The 19,961-nt window shown below is 46.0% G+C and overlaps 1 protein-coding gene across 1 annotated transcript in view; it reads left to right on the plus strand.

Moving 5' to 3' along the window:
- scube3 (signal peptide, CUB domain, EGF-like 3) overlaps positions 1-19,961 on the plus strand; it is a 109,021-nt gene that overhangs the window by 59,980 nt on the left and 29,080 nt on the right. The window contains exons 5-7 of the mRNA XM_042342148.1: positions 11,123-11,248; positions 13,565-13,681; positions 18,543-18,659. Coding sequence (XP_042198082.1) covers positions 11,123-11,248; positions 13,565-13,681; positions 18,543-18,659 — 360 coding nt within the window. The remainder of the gene's footprint in view (positions 1-11,122; positions 11,249-13,564; positions 13,682-18,542; positions 18,660-19,961) is intronic.

Raw genomic sequence — 19,961 nt, forward strand, 5'->3', positions numbered from 1 at the left:
TTCTTTGCTCTAACCTAATAACTTCCATTCGCGGGTAAATATTTATCCTACACTTCCTTTCTACAAACTATCTCAAGGAAACAGTTTCCTTTCAGTCTGGTCTGTTTAAAAAGGAGACTGAAAAAGTGAGCTTCAGTATGGTTCCCTTTCGCACGGTCAGCTTTCCACTGTTCATCTCAGGCACGTAAAAAGATTTGTGGTCCAAGTTGATGCTCCAGTGCAGGGCTGGGTCGTGTGTTGCATTGTCAGAGGTGCCGTCCTTCGGGTGAGACATTAAACCAAGGTTCCCTCTGCCTGTTCAGGTGGACATTAAAGATCCCTTAGCGCAAATGGAATCGAGAAGGGAGTTTCTCCCGGTATCCTGGCCAACAATCTCCCAAGTAAAATTGGTCACTCACTCCATGGCTGTTTGTGTGATATTGCTATGCACTTGTTGGTTGCCTTTGTAATTCATGTACAAAGTTCTTTTAGCTAAACTGTGATGTTCACCATGTCTCACATCCCTCGGATTGCATGGCATGTGACGGACCTCACAGACACCGACAAATAACCAAACATATCTGCATAAACATGTTCAGTGATGCCCTAACCAGAGTATTAGATTTTATTTTAAATAAAGGGAAAACTGAAACCAACTTGAACAAAATCATAAACTGAAAGGGAAAAGGGTTTCAAAGCCATGCAATGCTTATAATGATATAACAATTCTTGCATTTGGAAGAGCGGCTTATCACATCGTCTGAATGTCTCAAAGTGCTTCACAGGATTTTACTATCAAGTGTAGTGATAGTGTGTTTGTAGGTGAACGAGGCAGACAATGTGTGCACATCAACATCCCAATGTTTGCGGTGGAGAGGTTGCTCTCATTTTCCTCCAGACCATCTCGTTCGTGCTGTCACATTGAAGCTCAGTATCTTAAGCTGGGCTGGTTCATGGTTCAGGTATAGGGCTGACACACAGATCTGCTGGGCGGGGGGGTACTTGTCCAGGCTACAACAACACCTGGATCTATAATAATAATAAATAATTCTTGCATTTGATACAGCGCCTTATCAAGTCATTGAGACGTCTCAAAGCGCTTCACAGAATATACATAACGTGAATTGACTGTATTTTGTGGGCGAAATGCAGCAGCCAATTGTGCACAGCAGTGTCCCACAAACAGTCGTGGGTTGAGTGACAAAATTATTAAAATAATAAGTAGAATAATCTTCAAAGCTAATGGAGGCTTTTGTTAATACCAAGGGGTGAGAGATGCTCTGTTTTTTAATGAGTTCAAGGATAATTAGCACTTTGAATCTGCAAGAAAATGTCATATATTTCCACTCCCAAATGGGGAAGTAGATTTAAAACCAATTGTTAGTTGCACTTTCATTTCCCTCTTCAATCTTTGCTCTTTCCCAAATGACCACCTTGGTTGGGAAGCTGGGAGGATCGATCGCTCCCCCATTTCTGAGCCTATCGCTGAGCATTTCCTGGTCAGACCATACATCACAAGAGGGCTCCTGTGTTGGGAGAAGATCTGCCTTAACACCAACCAATGGGTCATCAAAATGTTTACCTGAACGGCATGCTACAGAGGGATTTAACCAGCTTTAAATCCCATCGTAAGATTTACCTCTTCGTCTGCCCCTCTTTAAACGTTTACTGTGAAAAAAGTCATACAATTTGTTTGCTCTTGATATAGAGTTAACCCCCACTCACCCAGAGTAATCTTTACACTGTCAATGATTAATGAAAGGTGGTCTCAAATGGACAAGTTAATGTAAGAATTTTAACAGTTCCTTGTAAGCTGCATTAAAGGAGAGATTATTTTCCTTGCAAGCAGAATATTGCTGGTGCAGTAGAATTTGGTATATCCAGCACACGATCAGCCTGGATACCCCTGGAGAAGCGCTTTGAGACTGCTCCAAATGTGAAAGGCGCTGGATCCAATGTAAAGATTATTGTCTTTAGGTCTATGGAGTGCGCTTGTTGCTGCAATTGACTGAACCAGCAGATCACGGCCAGCTACAACAACAAAATTACATTTATATAGCATCTTTCATGTTGGAAGACACCCCAGTTAAGGATTTGCACCCGGTGGGTTGGAATCAGCTATTTTTATTTCATGTATCAAGATCTGCAGAGATCTACTGTTGGTATCTGCAAAGAGGAAAGTTGCCGTCAGATTCATTCCAATAGCAATTACCACTACAAGAACCCTTACCGCACCACCCCACCCCACCAACATGTGGCTTGTTTGAGTGACTGGTTGCTCAGCAAAGTGACTGACTGATGCTGGTGATGGGTCGTCACTGAGTATCAAATGCTCCCCAGTGAGCTGGAGAGGGAAGCTTCCTTTCAACTTCACAAGATCACAAGATTGGATCGGATGAAGAAGACCCTTCAACCTATTTGATCTCATCTTTCCAGAACACCCATCCACCCACCGCAGCTCGTCATGTCCCAGATTGTCTGTGATGTTTACCCATTGATTCAGGTGTTTGGATGTATGTTTAATGAGTCTTTGGCAGAGGATTTTACAAGTCTGACATCAAAGCCTGGAGGAGCGCCAACTTTCTGCAGCTGAACATGGACAAGACAGAAGCCATCCTCTTTGGCTCCCATCACTGTCTTCTCACCTGCAGCTCTGAACTCCTTAACCTCACCGACCTATCCCTCAGTCTCCCAGGTTTTATCCCTAGGTTTTATCCCCATTTAAACTTCCTGTTCCACATCCGGTTCCTGACCAGCAATGCCTTCCTCACCTCTGCCACATCAACTGCCTTTGACCCTGTTTTACTTCAAATGCTGCTGAAACTCTCATTCGTGCTTTTGTCACTTCCCACCTCGACTATTCCAATACCCTCCTCGCCAGTCTCCCTGGCTCCAATATAAACAAGGTTGAAATGATCTGCTGCCCGTGTCTTCACCCATACCAGGCTCTGCACCCCCATCGCACCAGCTCTTGCCAGCCTCCACTAGTTTCCTGTTGTAGAATGGATTGATTTCAAGATTCTCACTTGCACATTCAAATCTCTTCACACCCTGGCACCTCCCTACCTCTCTGACCTGCTCACTCTCACCCCCCTACCCATCACTTCCGCTCAGCCGGCTCTGGCCTTCTGCACATCCCTTGTCCTCTCTGCCTCATCACCAGCAGCCGTGCTTTCAGCCACTATCCCCCGAATCCCTCCATCTTGCACCCTCTTTGCCCATCTCTAAGCCACACCTGAAGACTTTCCTTTTTGATTGTGCCTTCGGTCCCCTCTCTTTCCAGCTAGGCATCAAACCACGTTGCTGTTGAGCGCTCTCAAAATGCTACCTGTGTAAAGGGTGCTATGTAATCCAAGTTGTTGTTTTAAAGGGAAATGAATTGAAAATAATCCACACATTTTTTAAATGAGTCCAGGGATCTGGCCTTACCACACTTCCTGGTAACCTGTTTCGGTCATTAATATGTCAGCCCGGTGGAGTTGATAGCACTCTCATCTCTGAGTCAAAGGGTCGTGGGCTCAAGCCATATGTAGGAACTCATATAGTCCAGGCTAACACTTAAATACTGGAGGGAGTGCAGCATTGTCAGAGGTGCAGTTCTTTGAATGAGACAATAAACCAAGGTTCTGTCTGTCGAGGGCTGTTTAAGATCCTGTGACACTATTTGAAAAGAGAAGGGAGTTTCTCTCTCCCATTATCCTGTCCGACAGTCCCCCACTTAAAAATGGTCACTCACTCCATGGCTGTGCGCAAATTGGCCACTTTCACCTACAAGTGCATAGTTTCTCCACATGACAATAAAATGTGAAGCCCTTTGAAGCATCTTTGCAATAGGATTAAGATTAAGAGCTATTCAAATATTATTATTAATAATAAAGTTCAGGTTTTTGCTGTAGCTGCTCAAGTACTTGTTACACTTTGTTGCCAATAGCAGTGGAGATTGCGCATTTCCAACCCCTCAGACTGATTGGAATTGAAGCCTATCCCCCTGGTGAATGCTAGGGTGTTTAAGCCATCATCGTACCCCAGTGCCTCCACTAGGCCAAGTGTGGAGAGGGGGCACTAGACTGGCGCAGTGGCTCTCAGGATATGCTCACACCGCTAACAACAGGGGAAGCAACAACAACAACAAATTACATTTGTATAGTGCCTTCACAAGTGGTAGCGACCCGGAGTGCTTCACAGTGGCAGAGTCTGCCAACGAACCAGAGGGAGAGGGAAGGGGGAAGTGAAAGTCAAGGATTTGGACTCGAGCCGGTGGTTGGGATCAGGAGAGGTGGAGGGCAGGAGGGTGACGCAACTGTGGGATGAAGTTCCAAAGGGTGGGGGCAGAAATGCCGATAGTGGGTGGGCAGGCGGGGGACTTGGAGCACAGCAGAGCAGAGGAAGCAGACAGGTCAGTATGGAGTTAGCAAGTAACAGTAGGAGCAAAGCTGAGGAGGGCTTTGAAGGCGAGGGCGAGGATTTTGAACTCTATACTCTGGGGGATGGGGATAGAAGAACTCTAAATCTATAGTGGAGCCGGGCAAGAGGTTCACGGAGTTTGGTGCGGTAAAGGACACGAGCAAAACAATGAGACAGATGAAATTTACAATAAGAAGAATGGAACAAATAAATGAAAGAAATTGCAGGCTTCAGAGCTGTCACTCATAAAATACTCTAATTGATTCTTTTAAAAGCCAGGCATTTGTTATTGAAAGCGATCTGCTGCCAGAGGAACCCTTTCTGCTGAACCAATTAAAGGATCTCTAAATTAGAGATAATTACCCTGTATTTATGTAAGATTGGCTTTAATGTTCCTCATTCTGCCCATTGATTTGGGCTGTGTGGACGTGCGTTTGATGGTTCTCTGGCAGAGGATTTTAAAGGGAAATGACTTGAAAATATTACCCAGCTTTTATTTCTGATTTGTTATTGTCCTCGCGGGGCCTGTAATGATATTTCCTGGCTCTGCTCCAGCGTGTCTGACTTTCTCCACTTGATGAATGCGTTTGCTGAAAGGACGAGGTTGTGTGATTTGCGAATTGGAGCTCTTTTCGTCCACTGCATTGTTTGAGATTGTTTAAGGGCTGTTCTACTTACCCTATGATATTTGTAGAAATTTCAGCACCAAAGGAGGCTGTTTAACCCATTGTTGCTATGTCATGATAGATTCCCCCCTGGAGCTCTCTCATCCCATTCCTTGCTCTCTCCCCATTACATCTGCACTGGCTCGCTCCCCCACTGGAGCTCTGTACTCTAATCCCATTCCCTGCTCTTTCCCCATCGGGTTAGTGCTGGTTTTTGCTCCTCCATTTGGGCTCTCCAATCTTATTTCCCTAATCATTTGCCAGAACAGGAGGCAGACAGGAAAATTCAGCCTTGTGTGAGTAATCACAGCTCCAGGAATGGCTGTCTGGACTTTGCTGATGGCTCACAGAGGCGTTTACCCAGTGAATAGCTTTGTCATCTCATGCTGTTTGTTCTTCCAGCCTCACTGGCTCTGGGCACTCGGACAGGATATGATAATTCAAGCTCCTCAGACTCACCTACAAATCCCTTCGTACTCTCACACGTCCCGACATCTCTGACCTGCTCTTACCCACTCCTCTGCCCACCTCCTTTGCACAGCTACCTCAGGCTGGCTGCACATCTCTCCCTCAATGCCACAATTGATGGCGTGCCTTCAGCCACTTCATCCCTAACCTCTGGAACTCCCTGCCTCAATCCCTCCACCTCTTTACAGTAAACTCTGATTTACCGGACTCCGGGCACCTGTAATTCAGAGCTAGCCAGACTGGGCCTGAAATTGAATTTAAAAAAAATTCCGCGGCTCGCAGGCGTGTAGACTCCCACTGGCCACCTCACCTAGTGCTGCCCCCAACTCACCCCGACCTTCAGTGGCCAGGAAGATTCACTTTGACTCAGCAACAACCAACAATTTGCATTTATATAGCACCCTTCAAGCCGGGTGGTGTATTGGAGCACTTTACTCAGTTTGAATTCCGAGAACAGAAGGTGGATTATTCTCTATTTTCTGCTTGCGGAAATCAAACAATTACAACAACAACAACAACTTGCATTTACCCCTCACGCAGGTTAGAGTCCTGGAGCACTTTATAATGCCGCCACTGGTATTTACCAGCATTTTGGGCACTGAAAAAAGCCAGCAACGAAGAATGGCAGTAAATAGCGGTACTGGCAATGTAATTACAATTGTGTTGCTGTTGTTGTTGTCATTTTCATTACGTAGCGTATTCTCTCTCCATTGTCTTCCCCCCCTCCACCCTTCCCTCGCCATAGGTATGATATCATAAATATGTCACAAATTTGAATCTTTTCCAATATATTTCCATAATGACTTTATAAATCAAGCCAGACAGGAATGATTAATGAAATGAATCATTAACAAAACAGTCCAGAAACTCCTTGGAAAGTTAAACAGCAACGACCAAAGCAGTCGGTCCCAGGTCAGAATACACAGCAGCAAAGAGGTGGCTGAGGAGCTCACAATTCCATCAATACAAATCAAACACTATTCCCCAAATAGCTTTCTTACAAACAAATACATCAATGTTTCTACACCTAGCGCAGAGTCAAGAGAGGTTTCTATCCCCAGTGCAGGGCAGAGAGATTAACACAGGATTCCATTGTTGGCTGTTGGATGATCTGCCCTGTGGAAAGGTTCCTGCTGCAGCTCACTAGGTCTCTGACCCCAGATACCCTCAAACTCCCGCCAGCTTAGCTTCTAAAGCTGCTGGGCTCCCAGGCCAGGCTCCATGCACCAGCAGGAATTTGCTGATGTTATCGGGCATGAAGCTGACTGAGCACCGGGGAGTGCAAAGGCAACAGCAGAGTGTGTGAAATATCCTCGGGCAATAGCACGGTGACTCGCTGTGTCTGGGGGGGGGGGGGGGGAGAGAGAGGGAAAGTTACTGAAAACAGTGAGTGGCAGAATGGACCGCAATCATCTGCCTCATTCATCGTTTTCTACATTTCAGAAAAGGAGAAATGTAAAGATAGAGTGAAATCTCGGATTACCCTGGCCAAAGCTAGAACCATAGAAATTTACAACACAGAAGAAGGCAGACCTAAAGCAATGGGGGAACTGAGAGCAAGTGAAAGTACAAGGCAGCCAATCACTATCCTCTACTCCCAACATTTGGATTTATTATTACAGTAAAACGCGCATAACTCTGATCTGTATAAATCGTATAATCACCTGAATCTTCTGAAATCCCATTGAATTTCTTCTTATTTATTTCACATAACGCATACTTTGCATAAGTCATATTAAATGTATGGTCCCAACTGATACCACTTATGTGAGGTTTACTCTATTGTTATTTGGATGCTCGTTCCTCAACATTACACACCATGTGTTCAGTGATCTTCTCTGAGGAGCATTGAGTTAATCCATGGCTTCTTCAGCCCTGAAAGCAAGAGTCTCCTTGAGTGTTTTCCAGAGGTCAGTAAGACACTCAAATGTGATTGTAAACAAGATCTCAGATGCATGGAAGGAGCAGGACAAGAGGCCACAGGTTCAGGGCAGAGAGGGTCCAGTTTAGGATTGACACCAGGAAGTATTTCTGAACACCGAGAATAATTTAATGATTGGAACAGGGTTACCATTCACATATGAGGTCAGGACACTGGACTGATTTAAGTAACGGTTTAAGCTGAATGATAACCATTTCTGGGTACTCATAGTCTAGGCTCTATTGTAGTGCCGGGGAGCTCTGCGTTGTGGGAGGTGCCATCCTTCAGATGAGACAATAAATTGGGGTCCCATCTGTCTGTCCAGGAGGACGTTAAAGATCCTCATAGCGTTTTTCAAAAAGAGACATAAGTTTCTCCCAGTGTCTTAACCAGAATTTTATCCCCCAGATAAAATTGATCATTTACATCATGTGTTTGTGGGAGATCATATGTTGGGCACAAATTGGCTGCTGTCTTCGTCTTCAAAATAGACAGTCACTACATTTTACATTAAATCTCATGAAGCACTTTGAGGCGTCTTGATACAAGGTTTTGTATCAAAATCAAGGATTATTATATGATTATTATTATGAAAGATGAGATCAAACAGGTGGAGGGCCCTTCTTCATTCCATCCTCTGTTATGATGTGGTGTTGAAATCACACTAATTTTGGCCAACTTCATCTGTGTGAGGTGCACAATCTCCATTTGGTGAGGACTGAGAGAATCTAAACTTGGTAACGTTTCCGAGGCTCCCCTGAACATTGAGCACACCCTGACTGTTCTCATTGTGTTGCTGGTGTACCCACTGAAGAGCACTGGTTTGAACCCACTCTCTGGGCTTAACTTTCTAAGAGTCCTGTAGGTCAGTGGTTCGAGCGCTCGCCTTGCAAGCGAGACACCTGGGTTTAATTTCCGTCAGGGTGAAACCTTGGGCAAGTTTCCTTATTCCACATACCTGATAATAATCCCTGAAGAAAAAAAGAAAAAACAATAATAAAATTGGTCACTTCAATCCACGACTGTTTGTGGGACACTGTTGTGCGGACCTTAGTGGGACCGCACTCACATGGTTCGAGTCCTACTTAACCAACCACCTCCATTTCATCTCAGCAAATGGTTTGTCCTCTCTCCCCCACCTGGTCACCTGCGGGGTACCCCACGGCTCCATCCTTAGCCCTCTTCTTTTCCTTATTTATATGCTCCCTCTGGTCGATGTCATCCACAAACACGGGGTAAACTTCCACATGTAAGCGGATGACACATAAATCTATTTTGCCTCCTCCAGTACCAACTCCCGGTTCCCAGTGTTCTATCAGCTTGTCTGGCAGACATCAAGGCCTGGATGAGTGTAAACTTCCTGCAGCTGAATATCGTCAAGACGGAAGCCATGCTCCTGGGCTCCCGTCAAAGTCTTCACTCCTGCGGATCTAAATCCTCAACCTCCCTGGACTTCTCCCTCAGACTCACTGAGCCAGTGCGCAACCTAGGTGTCCATTTCGACCCCCAACTGTCCTTCCTCCCCCACATCTGGTCCCTGACCAGGACCGCTTTCTTCCACCTCCGCCACATTGCTCGCCTCCAACCGTACCTTACCCCAAATGTAGCCGAAAGCTTTGTGCATGCGATTGTCATCTCCCGCTTGGATTACTCCATCGCCGGTCTCCCCAGCTCCATCATTCACAAGATCCAGCTCATTCAAAACTCTGCTGCCCGCATACTGACCCGAACCAAACTCCGTAGCCACATCTCACCAGTTCTGGCCGGCTCCACTGGCTCCCCTTCACTGAACAGATCAACTTCAAAATCCTCACCCTCGTGTTCAAATCCCTTCACTCCTTGTCACCTCCCTACCTCTCCGACCTCCTCACTCCCCACTCCAGCACCCAGTGCCTCCACTCGACTGGCACCAGCCTCTTGCTTGTCCCTTGCACCCTCCACACCACCATCAGAAGTCGTGCTTTCAGCCACTACGCCCCAAAACGCTGGAACACTCTCCCTCAATCCCTCCGCCTTGCCCCCTCTCTCCCCTCTTTCAAGTCCCGCGTGAAAACTTTCCTGTTGGACCGTGCTTACGGCCATCTCCCCAATCCCTCCGCCACTGTTAAGTGCTCGAACATGCTACCCTGCGGAGAGGGCACTATATCAGTGCAAGTTGTTGTTGTTGTGCATAATTGGCTGCCATGTTTCTCCCACAAATATACAGTCAGTTCACTTTACAGTATATTCTATGAAGCGCTTTAAGACGTCTCAAAGACGTGATAAGGCGTTATATGAAATGCAAGGATTATTATTATTATTCTATCTCGCTGTCTCTACGACTTGCTCCAGCTCTGACTCTGTACTCTATCTCTGACTGTCTCCACCTCCATAGATCTGGCTCTGACTCTGACCCCTACACTGTTCAAAAATATAAACATTTACCTTCACGCTACGGGCATAACAAATCTAGTTGTGTGCAGGCGTGACTGAAGAAGTAATTTAGCTCAAGTGCATAATAACTAGCAGTCAGTCCCCGGTAACTTTGCCCAAATGCGTAGATGTGCAGTGATCACGAGAGGGTTTCAGATAAAAAGCCCTTGTTGTGCTGCCATTGGCTTTTGCGATGGAATCATTTGCAAAATGAAAGATGAATTTGAATAAGTTATTCTGACTAAAACTTTGCCAAGTGTCAGGACCATGTTGGAATCGTTAAAAAAAACTGCCTTTCTTCAGTCCACGCTCACTGCCATTGGGGAGATCCCATTGCTTCTGATTTCTACAGTGCATTTTCAGTGCAATGAGAACACTGAGGGTGACTTGTGCTCTGAGCTTGTAAAGCTTTGGAGAATTGTGGCAGGTAATACAACAACAACATCTTACATTGACACTCACATAAGGTAATGGCTCAGAGCTCTTTACAGAGACGGAGTTGGACACAGCAAGGGGGAGTGGGGAGAGGGCCATAGCACTTTCAAAGAGGTAGGATTTGAGGTGGGACTTAAATACGGATAATAAAACAGATAATAAATATGTATTCATGAACCCAATTTGCTGCAATGTCCAGTTGTCCTTATAACTATCATTACTAAAATCAGGGATGAGTCTAGTCTGATGCTCCAGTGGAGTGCCAGGGGAGCACTTCTTATCATCACAGGTGCCAGCCTTCCAATGAGACATTAAATTATCTGCCTGTTCGAGTACGCTTTAATTCATCTTCCAATGAAAAACAATCACTGCATTGGCTGCAGTTGTGAAGTGGTTTGAGACATTTCAATGTGGGAGGGCACTGTAAAAAGTTCAATAATAGTAATCCCACCTCTCAAGGAACTTCTGTAAAGTGACTGTGTATTTTGTGGGCAAACACAGCAGCCAATTTGCTCATAACATTGCCCCACAAACAGCTTTGAAGTGAGTGACCAATTTTATTTGGAGGTTTGTTGGCCAGGACACCAGGAGAGAGAAACTCCCTTCTCTTTTTGAATAGTGTCACAGGAAGTTTCTTAAAGACTATTGGTTGCCAAGGTATAGCCCTCTAATACATTAATTCTCTTCATGATATTGATTTATATTTTGAACAGGTTCACGTCCATTGCCTTGACTGATAGATGGATCAAGCCAATTGTTAACTCAAAGTGAAATTGACTGCGGTGATATTGGAACCGTGATGTGTAATACATTATCTCTCATTACTGATTTTTTACAGAAGGAATGAACTGTATGAACAAAAACCATGGCTGTGCCCACATCTGTCGGGAGACTCCCAAGGGAGGGATTGCCTGTGAGTGTCGACCTGGCTTTGAGCTCACCAAGAACCAACGGGATTGCAAGTGTAAGTCTCAATTTGTAGACCTCGGGTCTAATGTGCAGCTTCTGCGACCACGTGTTTACCATGTTTAAACTCGAGTGTAAAAGGGAACAACTGCGCTAGATTGGAATCTCACTCTGAGAGATAGACGGATATTTGAGCGGTGAGGTATTAAAGGATGTGGTGAAAGGACAGGAAGTTGGGATTAAAAGGTCTGCCACGATCTTATAAACTGGAACAGGCTTAAATGGCTGAATGGCCTCCCATTGTGCCTATTTTCCTATGTTCACAGGATGACACTGAGTGTCTAAAACAGTTGTCCCATTGCCCAGCGCTACAAACCTTATCTGGATAGACAATGCAACTCACCAAATATACATTCCAATACAAATTGACATTGATCTAGCTTGGGAGGATGTCCCAAAGCACTTCTATGTTATATATATTATATAGAAATCTCCTCACTGTTGATTCTTTGGGTTAAAATTGTTGGGAAAAGCAGTAAAGTCTACCAGGAACGTCAGAGATGGCCACTGGGACACTGCCGTTATTGAGATTAATAGCTCTGTGCCTTGGCTGTCTGCTGCTTTCGGAGTATTGTCCAAAGGGAATGGATTTGCTTCTGGATATTTACAGAGGTAATGCCTTGACCTCTGTGGTCAAAAAAAAATGTAAAATACACCCAAAACTTCTTAATGACTGGCAGTCGTTGCACTTTGATGGGAAATGAGTTTTTTTTCTCCCAAAATTAATTCATGACAGTTTTCAAGTTGTACCAGAATGCCCTCTGACCCCCCGCCATCCCGTGTTACGGTCGGTATTGTAGTCCCTGGCAAGCTATGATTCCCCCAGGTCTCAGCAGACTGGGGGGGGAGGGGTGGCAGGAAAACACACCAAGCGCTGAGGGACCAAATCCCCCCCCCCCCCCCCCCCCCCCCTCCACCCCATGCCATGTGTTTCTGCTCCTGTTAGCTGAACAGCCAACACTCCAAGACGCTACCTCACATGGAGGCGCAGTCTAATGCAAGTTGTTGTTGCTGTAAGGTATGTGAATAAGTTACTAATTCCTTGGAGGGTGATGGCAGTGCCAGGTATGTTAGGCACATGGATATACAGAGAGCTCCAGAGTCCCATCCAGTCCGCTCCTGGCAGAATCCACGCACAATATAACAATTTGCATTTATGAGGCATCATTCACATAGGATAACATCTCGGACCCTGAAATGTAACGATTATTGTTACTCTGCCCACTACGCCTCCACACAATCTAAACCTATTGGTTTTATCTCTCTCAGTGTTGTCCTACATATAGTAAATAATAATATTCATATAATCCTTGCATTTTGTACAGCACCTTTCATGTCACAAGAATGTCCAAAGCTTTCATATTAGACATATTGTAAAGTGTAGTGATTATCTGTTTAGTGGGCATATGTGGCAGCAATGTCCTACAAACAGCTATGGAGTGAGTGACCAATTTTATCTCTGGGATTGTTGGCCAGAACATGGAGAGAAACTCCCTTCTCTTTTCGAATAGCGTCATTGGACTTTAATATCCACCGGTACAGGCAGACGAGACCTTGGTTTAACATCTCATCTGAAGGACGGCACCTCCAACAATGCATCATAGAGCTAGCCCTGCGTTGGAGTGTCAACTTAGACAGTATGAGTTCCAAGTCCTGACTTGGGGCTCGAACTCACACGCATCTGCTCAGAGACAAAAGTCAGGTTGACACATGTGGGCGTGGAATGGGGGTGAGGGAGGGAGGGAGTGGGGTGGAATGAGAAGCACATTGAATGGTGAGGACCCAACAATGATTTGATCATTTTGTTCTGATTAAAGAAGTTATTACCCAGATGCTAAAGCCCGCACTGAACTAGGAACCAGATCCAGCCTCTTGTCGTCTGATCAGGGCACCTCATTGACCTTTTGGTGCTGAATTCCCTCCCTCGCAAGCACCTCCGCCGTGCCATGTCTGAGAAAGGCGGGGGCTGGGTGTGAGCAGTGTGGAGCTGCCCTAACCCCAGTACAATCTGTCGGTTTTTTTTCCTTTTTAATTGACGGAAAATGTGGCCTTGATTGAGTCCCAGGTTTTTTTTTGTAAACGTGAAGCAATTTCTGAGGGGAAGAAAAAACAAAGGGAAGAAATGAACCATTGCCAGGATCTTGGTTTCCCAGCTAGAAAAATCCATCCATCACTACACCTGTGGTTAGGATAATCATCTCAAAACATGTTTTTTTGACATGTTTGTGAGGCTGGGGAGGGGAGAAGGCGAGGGGGGAGCCAGGTTTATTTTAAAGCTCTTATTTACCTGGCGGAGTTTCTTGTCTTCCCTCAGTGACGTGTAACTATGGAAATGGAGGATGTCAGCACACTTGTGACGACACCGATCAGGGACCCAAGTGTGGTTGTCACGTGAAGTTCGCCCTTCACTCAGATGGCAAAACGTGTGTGGGTAAGTGATTCCCAAGCCCTGAGTGTGACTCGGAGATCCCAGAAAACATGGTGAAAGAAAGGAACTTGCAAGCGGAGCAATTTGATGTAATCAGTTGAGGAAATAGCTTGGATTTACAATTTCATACACCATTTCCATGTTTAATGGGAAACAGGAGATGGCCAGTGGAGCAGACAGCAGTCTGAAGGCTAAGCTTGGGTGGACTCACACATGTCAGATGACTTTGAGAAAGAAATCAAAGGGTGACTTGACCTCAGGGGCTTCGCATTTGCCAGGAGCAGAGTGCAGTGAAAGCTGAAGTGGCGCCTTTTCAAAGGCTGCTCTCGCAGACAGGCCGGGCGGCTGGCCCACCAATTCATTCACTCTTGAACGGGGTTGGGGGGAGGGGGGTGGGCGGGGGCGAGGGGAGGGGGGAGAAAAAAACGCTTTGTTAAAGGAAATGAATAATGTAGGAGAGAAAAACGAGCTGCAGTGAGGAATTCGGATGGCACCAGGTGCCACAGTTCCTTGTTTAGCTGATGGAGTGTGACTGACCGACCATACGGAGTGACTGACCACAGAGTGACTGACGTGACTGACTACAGTTGACTGACCACAGTGTGACTGACCACAGTGTGACTGACTGCAACCACAGAGTGACTGACCAGAGAGTGACTGACCAGAGAGTGACTGACCACAGTAACTGACCATAGAGTGACTGACCACAGTGTGACTGACCACAGTGTGAATGACCACAGAGGGACTGACCACAGTGTGACTGACCACAGAGGGACTGACCACAGTGTGACTGACCACAGAGGGACTGACCACAGTGAGACTGACCGGCAGTAAGTGGATATTGCAGTTGAAAAATCCGAGGAACTTATAATAATCCTCGCATTTAATGCAGCAACTAATCACGTTGTCGAGAAACCTCAACGCACTTCACAGGATGCACTGTAAAGTGGAGTTACTCTGTACATTGTGCGCAAACACAGGGGCCAATTTGCACGCAGCAGTGTCCCACAATCAGCCATAGGTGAGTGACCAATTGTATCTGGGGGGATTGTTAGCCAGGACACCGGGAAAAATTGCCTTCTCTTTTCGAATTGTGCCATGGGATCTTTAACATCCACTTGGGCAAGGCAGAAGGGACCTCGGTTTAACATGTCATCCAAAGCACGGCACCTCTAACAATGCAGCTGCACTGGAGTGTCAGTCTAGACTATTTGGGTGCCAATTCCCGACTAGAACCCGCAACCTTCTGACTCGGAGGCGAGAGTACTACCAAGTGAGCCGGGCTGACCCACATTGAGCCGGGCTGACACACACTGAGCCGGGCTGACACACACTGAGCCGGGCTGACACACACTGAGCCGGGCTGTCACACACTGAGCCGGGCTGACACACACTGAGCCGGGCTGACACACACTGAGCCGGGCTGACACACACTGAGCCGGGCTGACACACAGTGAGCCGGGTTGTCACACTTTGAACTTTAAGCTGATGGGAGAAAATCTGCTTAGGTCTATTTACTCCATTTGGCAAATTGATGCAAATTCAGTCTCAATTTGTAAGTAAATTTTCTATAATTTCTTAAAAGATACTTTTAAAAAAAACTTCCTTCAAAATCCAGGCTGTCTTTTACGATCTGTGACATTCTGGACATTCTGAAATGTTACATAAATAGAGTAAATCTAGACCCAGGGTGAAATTTCTCCCTCTAGTTGGTCTCCAAAATAGGACTGAGAAGAAAAATAATCATTGCATTTGATGTCGCCTATAAACACAGTCACTTCACAGTCAAATCCTGTGAAACATTCTGCGATGTCTCAACGACATAATAATAATAGCATTTAATATAGCGTTTTTCAAGTCTTCTAGACGTCCCAAAGCGCTTCACAGAATATACTGTAAAGTGAATTGACTGTATATTTGTGGGCGAACGCAGCAGCCAATTGCGCACAGTAATGTCCCACAAACAGTCGTAGATTGAAAATGACCAATTTTATTGTTTTTTGTTTTGGAGGGATTATTATTAGGCTCTGTGTGGAGTAAGGAAACTTGCCCAAGGTTTCGCCCTCTGCCTGGAATTGAACTCGGGTCTCTCACTTGCAAAGCGAGTGCTCTAACCACTGAGCTACAGGACTCCACAAAGACATGATAAGGCGGTGTATCACACACAATGATTATTATTATATATCACGTCTTTCACCTCAGGAGGGTGTCTCAAACCCTTCACAAGATTTGCTGTGAATTGGAGTGACTGTATTTACAGGCGAGCAAAGCAGTCAATGTCACACAAATAGCCATGAAGTGAATGACCACGTTTCCTATCCAGGTGATTGCTGGCCTTCCTTTTCCCAATAGTGCCACAGGATCTTTAACGTCCACCTGAAGAGGCAGATGGAACCTCGGTTTAATGTCTCATCCAAAGGATGGCATCTCAGACAATGCAGCGCATCCACAGTGTCAGTCTAGACTGAGCTCAAAGACTCTGACCTGGGCTTTGAACCCACAACCTTGTGACTCAGAGGCGAGAGTGCTACCGGCTGAGCCAGACTGACACATACAGATACAATAGCAACCTCAACAGGTTGCATTTACATAGCACTCTTCATGTTGGGGTAATGCCTCGGATTGTTGAAATAGATGGATAGACCTCGGAGAGGGTTTGAAAGCTGCCGATGTGCTCAAGGGCAATTGCAACAGATTTCACAGAATTAGTTAGCTGTAAAAACACGGGCCAGGGTGTTTTTTGTTTGGAAAGAATTAACACGTTTGTACATTTGGCGGATTCAGGCGACCCCTCTAATGGCTGGCCCCACATTAGCTAGTGTTTGTGTTGGCTGCTGGCTGATCCTCTGGGGTCACAGACGCTGACTTGATGGCTCTCCTGTTGGCTCATGCGGTGGTGGCGAGTCAACACTGAACTGAAATCCTGTCACGGGTGACGGCACCCAAACTATTTTGAGTGTCGGCTCCCCTGTTTGTTCAAATAATTCATATGCAGATCTGAGTGTGCGTCCTCTGGAGGGGGAGGTTCAGCTGGTGAGACTTGCTCTGGGCATTGCATATCATGAATCACTTTGAATCATCTGCAATGAGTAATAACTTTCCTGTTGTGAAACTCCAGGGTTTTTAGTTTCCTTAAATGATTGCGTTAGCCTTTTACCATCCCTTATCCCCAACCCAAAGGAAAACGTTTCAACCCAGAGATTTGGGGTAAAAAACTGCGAGACAATTGGAATACTGTCATATCTGCTGCTCTCTCAAAAACTGGGAAAACAAAAGCCTGCAGGCGTTTGTGAAAGAGCTTTGTCTCAGGCGCTCTCTGAAGTTCCGTTCACAACAATGTGTGACTGAGACTGGTTTATTTTGCTCGAATCAAACAGTGTCAAGTGACATTGCTCGGGTCGGCCACGCCAAGCCAAGGCCTCATGAATGGAATAAGATTAAGGATCAAAAAGACGATTGGCTGACACATTGAATCCAAGCTTCACAGAACGAGTCGGGATTGGGAAGGTCAAAACCTGTCTAGGGAAAGTGCTTAATTGTGACGGGGTGGGAAGGGGGACAAAACAGACACAGAGGTCAGGCTAACAGCAGATCTGCATAGAGACAGAGAAAAGTGAGAGGTTTTTTTTGGTTAGTCAGATATCTGAAACATGCGGAAACCCATCACGATGCTTAAGAGTATACAAACCAAGCTGAGATTTCCATGCATCCCACTTTCACTTGGAAATCCCAGAGATAGATTGTTGGAATGGAATGCACACTCTCTCACTGGAGGGATGCATCCTGTTTACCTTATTCCGGAAGATATTAGGCGCAGGTTGGCAAGATCCAAGGCTTGGGGACCCCAGAGTGTGCGTTGTGGTAACTGCTGGAGTCTAACCAGCTAAAGCCGCATAGCTTGCCATTATTGCTGTCTGGCAAGCTTTCCCGCTGCTTGTTCAACTAGAAACACCCTACCATTAGGACTTTAGCTTGCAGGGTTAATAGGAGCTGAGTGGATGACTCCCTGCCCTCAGTGACTGGTCTACCCTTCCAGATCCTGTCGATGAGCCAGGCTGGCTGTGCTGTCAACAGAAGTGCCCTAGAATACTGTGGCTTAGCCTGGCTCAAGAACCGGACTAAAGACTCGATTCCGACATTCTGTTGCCAAGAACGTCACCTTGGAGCATGTCACAATTGTACACAGCAATGCCCACAAACAGCCATGAAACAAATGACTAATCTATTTGGGGGATTGTTGGCCAGGACACCATGAGAAACTCCCTTCTCATTTCGAATAGTGCCGGGGGATCTTTAATGTCCACCTAAACAGGCAGATGGGACCGCTGTTTAACATCTTATCTGAAGGAGGGCACCTCCGATAATGCAAATCTCCCCCAGCACTGCATTGGAGTATCAGCTTAGACCATGTAAGTTCAAGTCCCGTCATGGGATTTGAACCCACAACCTTCTGACTAACACTGAGCCAGGCTGATGTTATGGGTATCTGGGGCTGGATATTAGTTGGACCAGTATGAGTTGGATATTAATTGGGTTGGGTTATCATGTAACACAAGACTTTGGATTGGGTTGTCTATAAAAAGCTTTGTACACAGGCTGATTAGCACCGTGTGGACTCTGGATTGCCGGGATTGTGGAACCTCTCTAAATCCAGTCCGATTTTTGGAAACTTTATTTTTTAAAAAAAAACATATTTTGACTTAAAACTGGACTCTGCCTGTAGCCACTCTTCACCTTCGCTGCTCTTATTTTGCTTCGAGGGGCGTGGTGGGGTGAGGTGGGAATGCTGTGGGATCAATGGCAAAGGTCATCGCTGTTTATTGTCAGGGGGTTGATTTGTGCCACTCTCTCCTTTCGCTCACAGAGACGTGCGCGGTGAACAACGGGGGCTGTGACAGCACGTGTCAGGACGCCGTCACGGGGGTCCGCTGTAGCTGCCCAGTGGGTTTCACACTGCAGCCGGACAGGAAGACATGTAAAGGTCAGTCCTTGCTCACTCCTCCTGCACAGTTATTCATCCCAGCACTCGATTTTGGCTAAAACTTTAGAAAAACGGAGTAAAAAGCTCATCAATTTCCTCTGCATTTTATAGTGCGCATAATGCCAAAGTATCTCAAAGCGCCACATAGGGAATTGCATTCACGTGTAGTGACTGTGTATTTGTAGGTAAATGCAGCAACCCAGTTTGTAATGTCCTGCGCACAGCAATGAAGTGAACAAAGGGGTTTACTCCTAGTGTCATGGCCAACAATCTCCCAAATAAAATTGGTCACTCGCTCCATGGCTGTGTGTGGGACATCTCTGTGCACAATGTTGCTGCCACATTTGCCTACAAATACACAGTCACTCCACTTCACAGTAAATTTTGTGATTCATAAGACGTCCTTTCAACATGATCAGGCACTATACCAAATGCAAGGAATAATATTATGACCAGTTTTGCCTGGAGGAGTGTTGTCCAGGACACCAGGAAACACCCGCTTTACTCTAATTTCAGCCGTTGTTGAGGGTTACTGTGACACAGAACGCCCAGCCAAAACCAGTGATTGAAGCAAGATCCAGAATAACTTTGATATGAAAGGGAAATAAGACAAATATTTGAAAAAGAACACTGTAAAAGTAAGGGAGAAAGGGCAGGGTAGTGGAACTGAATGGAAAGCTCTTACAGAGAGCTAGCACATCACAGTGCAACACTGTCTGACAAACTCCTTTGAAGCTGGTGTCGGGAGAGCTGCCTTTCCCTTTCTAATGTCTGGCCACACTGACTGTAAAATAAACCGTGCCAGTGAAATAATACAGCTTTACATGGACACAGAACTTGTTTTGCTTCGTGCCAGGCTCCAGTGGGAGGAAATCTCAAAGTGCTTAATATAGCTGACTGGGCAACTGAGCTGAAGGTGGATCCTAAGGAGGGTGGGGTGGGAGGGTTGGGGCAAAGATGACCGAACCCGGTAGTGAGATGGATCTTGAATGAGGTGAGGCAGAGGAGTTCCAGAGAGCGCGAGCAGAATGACCGCCGATGGGACATGAGGCAGGCTGAACAAAGGGAGCAGCTGGGACGGAAGGCCTGAAGGAGGTTGTGGAGGCACTGTGGAGCGACTCCATGCAGGGATTTGAAGGCGAGAATGAGGATCTTGTAGCTGGAGCTCCAGTAATGGGAGTGAAGTCCCGAGAGTATCAACATCAACAAGTGGTCACACATCAGGACAAAGAGTGATGTCCTAGACACCAACTATGCTGGTTCCCAAGACCCGTTCTTATTGTTTAGTGCCCGTCAATCAAT

The sequence above is a fragment of the Callorhinchus milii genome, unplaced genomic scaffold, assembly GCF_018977255.1.
Source record: "Callorhinchus milii isolate IMCB2004 unplaced genomic scaffold, IMCB_Cmil_1.0 Scaffold19, whole genome shotgun sequence".
Taxonomy (NCBI): domain Eukaryota; kingdom Metazoa; phylum Chordata; class Chondrichthyes; order Chimaeriformes; family Callorhinchidae; genus Callorhinchus; species Callorhinchus milii.